Source organism: Dasypus novemcinctus, chromosome 25, assembly GCF_030445035.2.
Source record: "Dasypus novemcinctus isolate mDasNov1 chromosome 25, mDasNov1.1.hap2, whole genome shotgun sequence".
Taxonomy (NCBI): domain Eukaryota; kingdom Metazoa; phylum Chordata; class Mammalia; order Cingulata; family Dasypodidae; genus Dasypus; species Dasypus novemcinctus.
The window spans coordinates 17410894-17426133 of record NC_080697.1 but is presented as its reverse complement, the minus strand read 5'-3'; the positions used below and the strand labels follow the sequence as shown (position 1 = coordinate 17426133).

Sequence of the window (15240 nt, the reverse complement as noted above, 5' to 3'; positions counted from 1 at the left end):
GGTCGGGGCACGGGTGGGGGAACAGCCGGGGTCAGGCTGGGTGGGGAGCGGAAGGCCAGAGGCTGAGGCACAGGGAGCCTGTAGGGAGGTAAAGGTGAATTTTGATACAAAATGTCAATGCATTGCTAGAGCCACAATAGTTATTGTAGCATTGATGTGGAGACAGTGGCCATGGGAGTTGCGGAGGGCAGGGAGAGGGAAGAAGCGGTGTGATATGGGGGCGTTTAGGGACTTGGAGGTGTCCCGAATGATATTACAGAGACAGATGCAGGACATTATATATCCTGCCATAACCCACTGGATGGACCGGGAGAGAGTGTAAAACTACACTGTAAACTATAATCCATGCTGTGAAGCAGTGCTCCAAAACGTGTTCATCAAATGCAATGAATGTGCCACACTAATGAAAGAGGTTGTCGATGTGGGTGGAGTGGGGGGTGTGGGGAGTGAGGTATATGGGAATCTCATATTTTTTAATATAATATTTTGTGTCATCTATGTATCTTTTTAAAAAGACAAAAAAAATTTCTTTTTTTTTAAAAAAGGAAACTGTATATCCCTTATAATCTGTATATCTCTCAATAAAATTCTATATTAAGTGGCAAAAAAAAAAAGTCAATGCAGAGTCTTTAATAAGTGCGGAGAGTTGCAGCCAAGTTGGCGGAATGGAAATGTACCAGGGCAAAATGTCCCCAGGATGGCTGTGCTTTTGCACGTGGTCCTCCGTGGCAGGTAGAAGTCGAGAACGACCAGCGACACGCCCTGCTGCATGCCTGAGGGACCTGGAGACGGGCTCTCACTCCCGGGATTCGGTTCTGTTACGTGGCACAGCTGACTTCAAGAAAAGGAGACGAGCCTCGGTGGGCCTGGCCGAATCAGGGGAGCCCTTCGAGGGGCCGGGGAGAGTCTCCGTGGTTGGCTTTGAAGATGGAGGGGGCCATGTGGCAAGGGACGCAGGTGGCCTCTAGGGGCCGAGAGCGCCTTCTGGCCAATAGCCAGCAAGGAAGTGGGGCCCTCAGTTCTACAGCTGCAAGGAGCTGACATCTGCCACGACCGCGTGTGTGAGGAGGTGGACGCTGCACTACGACGAGAGGATGCAGCTGGGCAACGCCTCGGTTGTCACCTGGCGAGACCCTGAGCAGCGGACCCAGCCGCGTCGCGCCCACCCTTCCCACCTGCAGAACGGGGGACCCAGCCGCGTCGCGCCCACCCTTCCCACCTGCAGAACGGGGGACCCAGCCGCATTGCGTCCACTCTTCCCACCTGCAGAACGGGGGACCCAGCCGCATTGCGCCCACTCTTCCCACCTGCAGAACGGGGGACCCAGACGCATTGCGCCCACTCTTCCCACCTGCAGAACGGGGGACCCAGCCGCATTGCGCCCACTCTTCCCACCTGCAGAATGGGGGACCCAGCCGCGTTGCGCCCACCCTTCCCACCTGCAGAACGGGGGACCCAGCCGCGTTGTGCCCACACTTCCCACCTGCAGAACGGGGGACCCAGCCGCGTTGTGCCCACACTTCCCACCTGCAGAACGGGGAGCTGGTAAACGGGCGTCATTTTAAGCTGCTAAACTTGTGCAATTTGTTCTGTAGCAATAGAAAACCAACATTCCCCCTGGCAGGGGACAAGGGACCCCTGGGAAGGCTGGGGGCAGATGTTCTCTGGAACACCTTTCTGAGGCACTCCCTGGGCTCTCATGGCAACGGGGGGAGAGTCAGAGAAGGTGAAGGGAGGGGGGAGGGGGCCAGCTGTGCTGATCCCAACCAGCAAAGCCAGGCCAGGGAGGGCGGTAGGCCCGGGGCAGGGGACACCCAGGGTGGGCACAGAGACAGCAGCTGGGAGGTGATGGCCGCCTCCCAGGAGGACCTGGGCAGCACCTGCGAGCACCCAGGGGACAGTTGGCAGAGCCGTTTCAATGTGAAGCCAAAGTGGAATGCAAGGGACTGGAAGGCAGGGGCCAGGCCTGGGGTGGGAGCAGGTGGCCGCAGCCTGGAGTGCGTCTCGGGTACCACCTTGTTTAGTGCCCACGATGACCTCCTGGGGTCTTCCATTCGACAGACCAGTAGCCAGAGGCACGAGGCTGCTGCAACGTACACACCTGGCATCGGCCGTCGAGGCAGATTGTTGGACCGCAGAGCCAGCGTGGGACAGGGTGGCACCTGTGAACAGCCTCCACTGAGGCAGCCTGGCTGCTGCCTTCCTTTTGGGAGAGGCATGGGACCTTTGGCCCTGGCGCTGGGGTGCAGGAGGACAGGAAGAGATGTTGGGAAATAAAAATGAAGTAGGGGGAAGCGGCTGTGGCTCAATCAGTTGGGCTCCCGTCTACCATGTGGGAGGCCCTGGGTTCGCGTCCCGGGGCCTCCTGGTGAAGGCAGTGAACGGACACAGAGGTAGACAGCAAGCAAGCCACGGGGGCAGGGGGTGATAAATAAATAAAAAATAAATCTTTTAAGAAAAACTAAAAAAACGAAGTAGGGAGAAGGGCTATGTCCCAGCAGCTCCTGGAGAGGTTTTCCTTCCCCTGCTTCCCAGGAGGTGTCAGCAGAGCCCAAATGGGAGCCCCACGGGGGCTGCCCCGAGCCCCACAGCAGAGGGGCCCACAGCCCGGTGCACCTGCTCCCACCTGCGGGGGCAAGGGCCCGGGTGAGGCGGAGCAGAAGCCCCTGGAGGGGGGAGGTGGAGGAGGGAGAGGGAGAGTCCCTCATCTCCCTCATCTCCCCAGGTGCAGGGCTGGAGGGGAGATCTGGAGGGGAGGGGAGGCTGGGCTGGGGGGAGGCCAGGCCTGGAGAGGAGGCAGGGCTGGAGGGGAGGCCGGGGCTGGAGGGGAGGCAGGGCTGGAGGGGAGGCCGGGGCTGGAGGGGAGGCAGGGCTGGAGGGGAGGCCGGGGCTGGAGGGGAGGCAGGGCTGGAGGGGAGGCCGGGGCTGGAGGGGAGGCAGGGCTGGAGGGGAGGCCGGGGCTGGAGGGGAGGCAGGGCTGGAGGGGAGGCCGGGGCTGGAGAGGAGGCCGGGGCGGTGGGGGGGGGGGGGGCTAGGCCTGGAGGGGAGGCTGGGGCTGGAGGGGAGGCCTGGAGGGGAGGCCTGGACAGGAGGGGAGGCTGGGGCTGGAGGGGAGGCAGGCTGGAGGGAGACCAGCCCATCCACCAGGTTGGAGGGGAGGCCGGGGCAGGGGGGGGGGGGCGCTAGGCCTGGAGGGGAGGCAGGGCTGGAGGGGAGGCCTGGACAGGAGGGAGGCCGGGGCTGGAGGGGAGGCCTGGAGGGGAAGTCGGGGCTGGAGGGGAGGCAGGGCTGGAGGGGAGGCTGGGGCTGGAGAGGAGGCTGGGGCTTGGTGGGGAGGCAGGCTGGAGGGAGACCGGCCCATCCACCAGGCAGGAGCAGACTGGGCCTCGAGGAGCCCTGGGGGCGCTGAGGGGGGCGCTGCACCCCAGGACCTCCCGCTCACCCGCTCTGTTTCCACCTCTTTTCTGCCTGGGGTTTGTTAAGATTTTATTTGCGAAAGGGCTCTGCTGCTTCCCAGCGTTTGAGAAAAACCCTGCTCTACTGTAATACATTTGCGATGCTGCCAAATTTGGCCGATAAAATAACGACAGAAATGGCGGAAGGGGAGCCAGCTGCCTCAGCACCGGGCACTGTGTGCCCACGTCGCCTGGCACAGGGGGCAGGCAGAAGCGGAGTTTAGGGACACGGACTTCAGGTTACCCACGAGAAGACGCCTGTGATCTGGGACCAAAGCATCAGCGCTAACTTAGGGTTAAAAGTACACATTTATGAGCCTGAAGGGACACTGTTACATTTAAGAAAATAGATTACATGAAACCCTTTCTCCAAATGAAATTAAGCCCAAGAATATAATACTGTTGCGCGTCAGCAAGAACAACCCGGAAGTGTGCCGTACGGAAGGGGTGCCGAGCTAACAGCCAGCCCTGGACTTGACCATGCCTTTGGCCAAGAGTCCACCCATGCCCGGCTGTGTTTAAGTCCCCTACAAATGGACATGGATTTCTGCCCTGCCTCATAGGGTTACTGCTTTGTACGTGGTAAACGCTGACCAGCACCAGGCGCGGGCATGGACGCCGTCCGCCCAGGCAGGAGTGGCGTCTAGCAAAGCCAGCGTCTAGCAAAGCCACCGTCTAGCAAAGCCAGCGTCTAGCAAAGCCAGTGTCTAGCAAAGCCACCGTCTAGCAAAGCCACCGTCTAGCAAAGCCAGCGTCTAGCAAAGCCACCGTCTAGCGAGGTGCAGAGCTCCTGCTGCCTCGCAGCCCTGGGAGGCCCTCGTCTGGTCCAGGCAAGTTCAGAGTCACCGACTCTCAAGGAGCCTCTCTGGAGGCTCTGAAAGGGGCGGCTGTCTGCGGGGGGCTTTCAGGAGACCCTGAGGGGTGAGGGCAAAGGGGCTGCGCTTCACCCTCGCTGGGTCTCTACTCGACAGCAGGGTGGGACTAGAGGATTTCTAAGGTCCCTTCCAGCTTCCAGGGGGACGAGGACACCTTGGGAAAATCAATGAATACGCCAGACCGCACGACCTCGAGCCTGACCAGCGGGAAGTGTTACTGCAGAGCTTCAAGACTGGAAAGACGTTTTGGCCAGAATGAAACAGAAGCTGAAAGAATGCCGGAGTCAAGGACAAACAAGGGAAGCGGACATGGCTCAACTGATAGAGCGTCTGTCTACCATACGGAGGGTCCAGGGTTCAAACCCAGGGCCTCCTGACCCATGTGGTGAGCTGGCCCATGCGCAGAGCTGCCGTGTGCAAGGAGTGCCATGCCATGCAGGGGTGCCCCCACGTAGCGGTGCCCCATGTGCAAGGAGCGCGCGATGCATGGAGAGCCACCCTGGGTGAAAAAAGCGTAGTCCACCCAGGAGTGGCGCCACACACACAGAGAGCTGATGCAGCAAGATGATACAACAACAACAACAACAAAAAAGGACAAACAAGAAAGGACGTGACCAGTATTTACAGGGTTAATGCCAAGGGCTCCAATCGCAGAGGCCAAAACCATCTGTTGGGTGGATAAGTGGGATCCTTGGAAAGACGCTGGCAGGGCAGGGCATTTTTCCTCTTCACCCGTCCTTTCTCGGGGCCTCCCAGAGAAAGGACAGCCTGCCAGTGGTTAGGATGGGGGGGGGGAGGTGCTTCAAAACAAATGCCGCGGGGAGGGGGCCAGCCCTAGAGATGCCACCCAGGTAAGTGACTGGGGGTGGGGCCTGGACTAGCACCCTTTAAAAGTCCCCCAGATGTTTTTTTTTTTTAAAGATTTATTTTTATTTCTCTCCCCTTACCTGCCCCCACCCCCCCCCAGTCGTCTGCTCTCTGTGTCCATTCTCTGTGTGTTCTTCTGTGTCCGCTTATATTCTTCTTAGCAGCACCAGGAACCTGTGTCTCTTTTTGGTGCATCATCTTGCTGCATCACCTCTCTGTGTGTGCAGCACCACCCTGGGCAGGCTATGCTTTTTCTTTCATGCTGGGCGGTTCTCCTTACGGGGCGCACTCCTTGCGTGTGGGGCTCCCCTACACGAGGGACACCCCATGTGGCAGGGCACTCACTGCGCGCATCAGCACTGCGCGTGGACCAGCTCCACATGGGTCAAGGAGGCCTGGGGTTTGAACCGTGAACTTCCCATGTGGTAGACGGATGCCCTATCCGTTGAGCCAAACCCGCTTCCCCCCAAATGGTTTTAACATAAATTGTACCAAGAATTGAAAACCTTTGGCCTAATCAGTGGTTCCTAATCGTTTTGGGGGGGGAGGGAGGCAGGAAGGACGCGCAGGAAGCCCAGGGCTCCCCCCAGCGTTCCCCTTCCAGCAGCATCCTGGTGAAGGCGCTGGGGCGGTAGTTGAAGACACCTGACTCTGACTCTTATGAGACTCCTGGGAACTACCGGGAGATCCAGCCTCAGAGGCGCATCGCTGGATTTGGCCCAATGGAGAGATCATCTGCCTACCACATGGGAGGGCCAGGGTTCAAACCCAGTCCCTCCTGACCTGTGTGATGAGCTGGTCCATGCGCAGTGCTGAAGCACACAAGGAGTGCCGTGCCACACGGGGGTGTCCTCCACATAGGGGAGCCTCCCACGCAAGGAGCACGCCCCGTAAAGAGAGCCATCACACACACGGAGAGCTGACACAGCAAGATGACACAACAAAAAAGAGACAGATTCCCGGTATCATTGACAAGAATCCAAGCGGACACAGAAGAACACACAGCAAATGGACACAGAGAGCAGACAACGGGGGGGCGGGGAAGGGGAGAGGAAAATAAAAGGGCATTACCATTTCAGCATGTGCAAATTAGACCTGTAGCAGAGAATAATGTCACTTATGTGTAAGGTGAGCGGAGTTAAAAAGGACCTAGGAGATTGTTTCATCAATCGTAACAAGGGTACCTCACTGAGGCAAAGTGTCACGAATAGGGGAAACCGTGTGTGCGTGAACTCTGCTTTCCGCACCGCTTTTCTATAAACCCCTAACGTCTCTAATAACCTCTAAAGGACCCCTGACCAGCTGCGATCCTCGAGCCGCTTCCTCCTCCTGCCCCCACAGGAGAAAGCCTCTCGGCTGGGGGCTGAATGGTTAACAGGCAGGTGGCCCTCAAGCCTCCAGGAACAGAGGTCCCTGGTGATCTGGGGTGGGGGGGTGTTGGGGGTTACCCGGGGAAGGGGGTGCAGGAGGCAGGGCGGAGGGGAGGAGGGCCGAGTTGCCCGGCTGTGCCAGGAGCCAGGGGAGCCAGGCGGAGCGTGCCGAGGGCGACGGTGGTGGCGGGAGCCGCCTTTGCTCCAGGAGAGCTAGAGAGCAGTCCCCTTAGGCCGAGTACAGTGAAGGTCCAGATGCCGCCGGGCTTTCAGCTGTTTTGTTTTCCAGCCCCGGCTGCTGCCGCCAAACCCACAAGCACGTAAGAGCTTAGCGGGTGCAGGGTTCGAGGCCCCACGGCTCTGTTCTACAAGAACAAAAAGATGCCACTTATCTCTTTCTCTCCTTGGCTAAGCCGTGCCTTGGGCTTCGCGCCCTGTTATCAAGGGGATCCACTGCTGCCTTCCTTGGAATGTGCCAAAGAGGTCCTGGTGCCCGTGGGTTACACGGACTCTGCCACTGGCGCTGGGAATAAGGACAGCCACTGGCCCCCTGGGGCGGCACGTCCACAGGAGGGCATCTTCTCTCCCCAGGAGACTTTTCTGGAACTGGACCAACGAGGAATCCGGTGTTCAGCTGTAGGAGCCACAAGGCGGAGGGGAAACCCGGATGTGGAGGGGAGGGGGCCCAAGGGCAGGAGGCCCGGGCCTGAGCAGGGTCCAGGTGGGGGGGAGGCAGGGGCTGCACCACCCAACAGAAGCTCAAGGTGGGGCTGGGGCACAAGGACAAGGTAGAACCCGCCTTCGGGGGTGGGTATAACAAGGGGTCGGTTTAGGTGACACCCATGGGGGCTGGGGTCTCCGGCCCCTCCCACTGCCCGCTGCCAGGGCCTGACGTGGCCTGGGTGTGCCTGAGGGAGCCCAAGCCTGCAGGACCTGGGGGAGCGGGGGGGTCTCTGATGTTTTCCAGAGGCCACTGCCCCCCCCCCGCTGAGAAGCCTGTAAAAGATGACAGTCCCCACGGGCTTGCAGAGACAGCTCTGAAGAGCTGCAGGCTCTCAGGGGGACCCTTCACCGCCAGCAAATGAGGCCGTGGCAGGTAATAAGACAGAGAAGGCCGGACTGTCCTCTGAGGGGCCGGTGGACAGCACGGGGACAGTGTGGCATCTGGCCCTGGACCCAGGATCTCCCAAACGGGAGCAGAAGGCCGCAAGGCACACCTTTCGGCCACATGCAAGGCTGCTGCGCCACGGGCCCCGGGGATCTGCGGCGACGGTCATCAGAGCTAAATGCTGTGTTAAATGCCGTGGCCCGACTCGCTCACCCCACTGCTGGGAGGACCAGCAGTCCAGTTTCACTGCACTTCACCTCCTCGTGCTTTGCAGATACTGCGTTCTCATTGTGGTATCTGCCTTACTGCAGAGGCCTGGAACGCAGGCTGCAGTAGATATACATGTATTTTTTTTCTGTGTGGGAGGGTGATCTTGAGCCTGCAGGGAGCAAGCTGGCTCCAGCCTTCTCCAAGTTCACAGCTCTTTGCCTCCAATTCTTACAAGTCCAAGGACAGGAAACCACCAGCACGCCTTTGTAGGAGGGTCGCAATATTTCTGATTCAGTTCTGCAGTTTAAAAAACCTCCGCGGTGTCCAGGACCCACAGTCAAACGTCAACAAGCTTACTGGGCAGCTGCTCCCCTGCCAGGGTGGCTCCAGGAGCTGGGAAGGCAGAGGGAGACGGCCAGGCCTTGCCCACAGGCTGGGGTCCAAGGCGAGGCCGGCACTTAACAGGTAATTACAATGCAGAGAGAGGGCAGAAGCGAGAGGTGTCTGGAGCACCCAGGTGGAAGAAACCACTGGCTGATCGTTTAGCTAAATGTAATTTCCTTCTTTTTTTTTTTTTAAGGATTTATTTATTTATTTATTTATCTCCCCTTCCCCTCCCACCCTGGTTGTCTGTTCTCTGTGTTTATTTGCTGCATCTTCTTTGTCTGCTTCTGTTGTTGCCAGCGGCACAGGAATCTGTGTTTTCTTTTGTTACGTCATCTTGTTGTGTCAGCTCTCCGTGTGTGCAGCGCCATTCCTGGGCAGGCTGCACTTTCTTTCGCGCTGGGCGGCTCTCCTTATGGGGTGCACTCCTTGCGCGTGGGGCTCCCCTACGCAGGGGACACCCCTGCGTGGCACGGCACTCCTTGCGCGCATCAGCACTGAGCATGGGCCAGCTCCACACGGGTCAAGGAGGCCCGGGGTTTGAACCGCGGACCTCCCATGTGGTAGACGGACGCCCTATCTGTTGGGCCAAGTCCGCTTCCCGTCATTTCCTTCTAATGCATTTGTTTCACACGTCTGAACTTTTGTATTTTGCCTTCAGGAACTTAGAGCAGCTCATGCCCAGCTTGGTGACTGTTAAATGCTGACCCTGATAACACACTCTGAAAACCCAACCCACCACCAGTAGCTTTCAAGGCTAGTTTTTAAAACATTGGACAAACTAGGAGACAGGACAGAAAACAGCCAACTAGGTCTGTTTCATAATGTCTGCCATTAAAATTGTCTAAAAGTGGCCCCTGTCTTCTTCACAATCTTTGGGAATTTAATTTAGCTTAGTATACAGTGGTACCTCAGTACTCATGGTTAATTGGTTCCAAAAAGAGCTAGTACCAAACAGATTTTTCCCACAAGGAATAGTGTAAATAAATTTAATGTGCTCCCAAGTCAAAGACAATGGACATTTTTAAGGCAATACGTAAAAAGATAGTGTTGTATTATTATTACTTTAGATGAGAAACAAACATAAAAATGAATGAATACTTAGATTTAATACAATAAAAACTTCACTTTTCCTGAACTGAGGAGAGTCCATGGCCTAAAGGGACAGTAGAGGAGCGTGGCGAGGAGGAGAGGTCACACGGAGTGTGGCTTGGAAGGAGAGTCCCCTCCAATAGAACACCCGGCACTTGCACTTCAGCAGTTCTCTCTCTTTTCTGCCTTTTTTCAAATTGCACCACAGGCTCTGACACACGCTTTGTTACCTTCACTGAAAACTTATCCATGGGAAGCAGGTGTAGCTCAAGAAGTTGAGCTCCCGCCTACCATACACACAAAAAGTCCCTCATTTAGTTCCTGGTTTGGTTCCTGGTTCCTGGTGCAAGCTGACACAAGATGACACAATGAAAGAGACACAAGGAGGACAACACAATGAGAGGTTCAACAAAGCAGGGAGCGGAGGCAAGTGCCTCCCTCCCACATGGGAGGTTGCTAGTTCGGTTCCAGTGCCTCCTAAAAAGACCAGCACACAAGGAACAGACACAGCAAGCACAAACAATGGGGGGTGGGGCAGAACAAAGAAAATAAAAGATGTCTTAAAAAAATAAAAAACTTATCCAAGGAGGACTGCTTCTGTCTTCTTTTTAGAATTCCTTGAAAGTGTGAAATTGGTCTTTCGATAAATTCACATTCCTCTTATCAGAGCTTTGTCCGGATGGTACTTCTCCACAAAGTTTTGAACTTCTGCTCATTTTGCACACTTTTCTTTTATCAAGGAACTGGGGACATCCTCTCTTATCTCCTCCTCATCTGAAGAACTCTCTCCAGCCACGTCTTGCTGCTGCTCCTTCTGTAGTTCCTGCAGCTCCTCAGGGCTGGGCTCTTCATGCTGTTCCTCCACTAACTCCTCAGCAACCTCCAGACCCATGGACTGGCCAAAGCCGCAATACCCTGCACAGCTGTGCCCTCTGCACCTGCAGGCTTGGGGTCAGCCTCAAACCCTTGAGGTCTCTCTAAGCCACAAATTCTTCCATGCCAAATTCATTGTCCTATAAGAGACTTCGTTTCAGGCCTTGATAAGGTTAAGGTAGTGCAGGATATTGAAATGTTCCTTCCAGAATTCTGTGAGGGTCAACCAGGTGTCAGAAGTGCTCTCAAAGCAGGTGGAAATGACCCGCTGGTCCACGGGCTGGATGAGAGGAGCGGTGCTGGGGGCAGGAACCTTCCCGGGATGAAGCTGAACCTTCTAGTAGGTCATCCCCCAAGCCTGCAGGGTGGGCAGGCGTGGCGTCCAAAAGGAGGAGAGCTCTCAGAGGCACGTCTTTTTCCAGCAAGTATTGTTTCACTGAGGGACCAAACACTTCATGTGTCCACTCAGTGAAAACTTGTCAGGCTTTGCTGTTTGCCCTCCGCATCACACGGAGTACGCTTTTGATGACGTTACGCTTTTGATGACGTTACGCTTCTTCAAAACGCACGGGTTTTCGCTACGATAGACAAGTGGAGGCTTAAGTCCCCACTAGCATTCCCACACGAAACCTGTGAGCCTGTCCGTCATTGGTTTGTGGCCTGGTAATACCATCTTCTCTTTTATGACATAGGTCCTACTCAGCATTTTTTTTTTCTCTCCCCTTCCCCCCACCCCGTTGTCTGCTCTGTGTCCATTTGCTGTGTGTTCTGTGTCCGCTTGCATTCTGTCAGCGGTACCAGGAATCTGTGTCTCTTTTTTGTTGCATCATCATGGCGTCAGCTCTCCATGTGTGCGGCGCCACTCCCAGGCAGGCTGCGCTTTTTTTGTTTTGCACAGGGCGGCTCTCCTTGCGGGGCACACTCCTTGAACGTGGGGCTCCCCTACGCGGGGGACACCTCCACGTGGCACGGCACTCCTTGCGAGCATCAGCACTGCACGTGGGCCAGCTCCACACGGGTCAGGAGGCCCAGGGTTTGAACCCTGGACCTCCCTTGTGGTAGGTGGACGCTCTATCAGTTGAGCCAAACCAGCCTCATCACAGTTAAAAACTTGGTGGGGCATAAAACCCTCATTCTCTACGTAGTCTTGAAATTAACTGACAAATTCATCAGCAGCCTTTTCATTAGCACTCACTGCCTTGCCATGCCTCATGACACTATAGATGCCTGTCCTCTTATAAAATTATCAAACCAGCCATGGCTGGCCTTAAAACGTCAATACTCTCATCACTCGGTTCTGGTCTGTTTCTCTTTTATTTTCTTTTTTTTTAAGAAAGTTTTTTAAAAAAATATTTATTTTATTTCTCTCTCCTCCCCACCCCCGTTGTCTGCTCTCTGTGTGTTCTTCTGTGTCCTCTTTCACCCTTGGCAGCACAGGGAAACCCCGTCTCTTTTTTGTTGCGTCATCTTGCTGCGTCAGCTCTCTGTGTGTGCGGCGCCACTCCTGGGCGGGCTGTGCTTTTTTCATAAGGGGCGGCTCTCCTTGCAGGGTGCACTCCTTGCACGTGCGGCACCCCCACACGGGGGCACCCCTGCGTGGCAGGGCACTCCTTGAGTGAGGCAGCTCTGTGCATGGGCCAGCTCCACACGGGTCAGGAGGCACTGCGTATTGAGCCCTGCACCCTTCCATCCGGTAGGCAGACGCTCTATCAATTGAGCCAGTCAGCTTTCCCTGGTTTGTTTTTCAAAAGATTAGCATGCAACACTTGCTTTTTCACATACCAGGGCTTCTGATACACTGTCACCTGCTACCTGCTTCTCCTTTACCCAAATTAATAACAGCTTTTCAACTTCCTCCAGTGTTTGGGGATGCTGCTTTGTTACTGCTTTAACTCCTTTTGCAACATCAGCCTTTTTTATCACTTCTTTATTCTTAACAATTGTTAAGGCATCCGGTAATCCCTAGCAAGATCAGTAATGCGAATACCGCTCTCATATATACCTATTCTTTCTTTTTTTTGCTCAGTGGTGGTGTGAAGTAATTTTCTTTTCTGCTCAGGAAAAAACTGCAGAAATACACAAAATAACCACAGAAGCAATGGGATGTACACAGGGCAAGCGCTACCGTGTGACTAATGCAAGACCCTTTGTTTTGGCTGGAAAGGGTAGCAAGTCACAAGGCAACTGACAATGACAAGTTCCAGCTTGTGCGTCAAGTACCAAACAAACGATGAGTACCAGGACAAAATTTTCGTATCAAAATGTGTGGAGTACCAAAGTTACGGAGTTTCAAAGCAGTGGAGTACCAAGGTATGACTGTATATAAAAGAGTGCATCACATCAACTCCCCCTCTCCACACACAGGCAATAACAAGCACCAGCAACTTCCCTTCTTCCTCTAGAGAGAAGATGAATTCTGAACCCCCGGCCCTGGGAATGTGACGTTATTTGGAAATAGGGCCTTTGAAGATGTGATTAGTTAAGATGAACCCAAAGTAGACTCAGGTGCACCCAAATCCAGTAGGCCTCTTGTCCTTATGAGAAGAGGTAAATTTGGACACAGGGACAGACAAGGGGAGAATGCCCAGGACTATGGATACAGGGGTTGAAGCGCTGCAGCTGCAAGTCAAGGAATGCCTCGGATGCCAGCAAACAGCAGAAGCTCAGAGGAGGCGAGGGAGGGTCCGCCCCTGTTGCGCTGCAGAGGCAGTATGGCCCCGGCCCTTTCCCAGATTTCTAACCTGTGCAAAGATAAATTCCTGTTGTTTTAAGTCACCTCATTTGTGCCCTTTTGTTATAGCAGCCCTGGTGACCTGATACAGCCTCTAACACCTGACATGAAAATTTAAAAATCAGCTCCCAGCCTGGACACATGAATAAGTGATCAGCAAAACAGGCCTCAACCTCACCCTTCCCATGTCACCCTTTCCAGGGGAACAGCTCAGCCCGGAAGTTCTGTTCCTAGCTGCCCTCGTTGCCCCCCTCGAGAGCACCCGTCTTGCTTCAGCCGTGCAGTGGGAGCCCCTGCTCATGGGGGTCTAGTCTGGAGATGCCCAGAGGCAGAGCAAAGAAGCTGACACAAAACTACCTCCGACATGCTACTTTACTGGAATTGTAGTTGGTGTTGGGGTTTAAGGTATATTTAGGGGATTTGAATCTCTGGACTGACAATGTGATAGCCAGGCCCTGAGCCTCAACAGACTTCAGCTCCTACACTCTGATTTATTGGACTTACCCCACTCAGCTAACATGGAGTTGAAGAAGGTCACCCACCACACCATGGAGCCTAGAGTGCCTACAACTGAAAGCAGGAGGACTGCATCCAGCATCCATGTGGAATCTAAGCCCCCTCTTGACATAGATGTGCAATGGACACAACCAATCCAATGCCCACAGAGAAAATGTGGCATTGGTGTGGGAAGGGTGGACATGGTGGCTGCTGGGTGCGGGGAATGGGAGGAAGAGATGAGATGGGGAGGCGTTTTTGGGATGTGGAGTTGTCCTGGATGGTGCTTCACGGACAACTACGGGACATTGTAGATTCCCCCCCAGGGCCCACTGGATGGAACGTGGGAGAGTGTGGGCTATGATGTGGACCATTGACTATGGGGTGCAGTGATGCCCCGAGATGTACTTACCAGGTGCAATGGATGTGTCATGATGATGGGAGAGAGTGTTGCTGTGGGGGGAGTGGGGGGGGGGGCGGTGGGGTTGAATGGGACCTCATATTTTTTGAATGAATAAAATTTTTTAAAAAATGAATTAAAAAATAATAATAAAACAACAACAACAAAAAAAAACAAAACAAAACCACCTCCGGCGACAGGCGCGTTACCTTGGTGCCGTGGTAGAAGTCGTCCACGCATGTGGCGTTCATGAAGGTCTGGTGGAAGTGGGTGCTGGTGTCGATGCCTCCGGGAATGACCAGCTTCCCAGTGGCATCGATCACCTTGGCGCCTCCGGGGATCATGAGCTCGCGGCCCACCTGCTGGATGATGCCGTTCTCGATGTAGACATCCGCCTCGTGGGTGCAGTCGTCGTTCACCACCTTGCCTCCCTTGATGAGGATCCGCACGCTGGCTGAGTTGGCAAGCATGTTCCTGCAGGCGACAGGGGACACCGGCCAAGGTCAAGCTCCCTCGGCACGGGTACTGGGATCCCACCCCTTCCTATCAGAGCCCCAAGACTGCCTCGTTCCACAGGCAGGGATGGAGAGGAAGTTCTCCATGGCGTGGAAACTGGCCCTACGGACAGCTGGGGTCTCGAGCTTTCCCCTGACCACACCGCGGGACACTGGGAATCGTGGCGCGGCGGCAGTGGGGGTGAGGCCGGGGTCAAAGAAACGTCAATTTTCACCTTCCCGAAATGCTGCCTGGGTTACAAAGCATTTTCACATCTACGATCTCACTTTCTTCCCATAACAACCTGAGGGGGCCCATTTTACAGATGCGAAGCCTGAAATTGTTATGTAAGGAATCTGTGGCTACCACGCAGCAGGGTCAAGCCCAAACATTCCACATGCACCACCAGGGTATCCGGAAAACACCAGAGGCTCCTGGGGCATGTCTCAGAGAGCCACATTCTCTAACTCTCGCAGCTGGTTAATTCATTACATTCCTCAGACAGATTTTGTTTCAGTTCACCCTCTCGGGCTTGCCCCAAGAAGGACAGGCCCAGTATCGTGGCTTCACAGCTGGCTGCACAGGAAGCTCATCATGGAGCTTTTTAAAAATGTTTGTGGGAACAACAAGCAAGAACTGGCAGAAACATCTTTCTCAAAGCTCTAGAAAACAGTTAAAGGATCACAATAACAGGGCATGTGCCAAATCAAGAAAGAGGCTGCTTAAAAGTGGTAGGATCTCGTGGCGCTCTGGACAGCCTTGCCCCGCCCCTCCCTGGCTCGGCACGGAGCTGGCCCTCGCTCTCAGTGTGTGTGTGTGCGGGGGGGGTCCCTGGTCCTGGTTTCAGAGGGAGCAGAGGAACCTCCTGCACAAGCTGGGAGCGTG

The 15240-nt window shown here is 55.1% G+C and overlaps 1 protein-coding gene and 1 non-coding gene across 5 annotated transcripts in view; both read right to left on the bottom strand.

Moving 5' to 3' along the window:
• Window positions 1–15240, bottom strand: part of DPYSL5 (dihydropyrimidinase like 5) — a 103900-nt gene that overhangs the window by 48748 nt on the left and 39912 nt on the right. For all 4 annotated transcript variants that reach the window (XM_004451480.4, XM_023586843.3, XM_058287745.2 and 1 more), the window contains exon 2: window positions 14070–14334. In XM_004451480.4, the coding sequence (XP_004451537.1) occupies window positions 14070–14330 (261 nt within the window). In that variant the 5' untranslated portion in view covers window positions 14331–14334. The remainder of the gene's footprint in view (window positions 1–14069; window positions 14335–15240) is intronic.
• LOC111762546 (small nucleolar RNA SNORA38) lies at window positions 8031–8160 on the bottom strand. Its single transcript, XR_002795647.1, has one exon. It is a non-coding gene; the product is annotated as a small nucleolar RNA SNORA38 (small nucleolar RNA).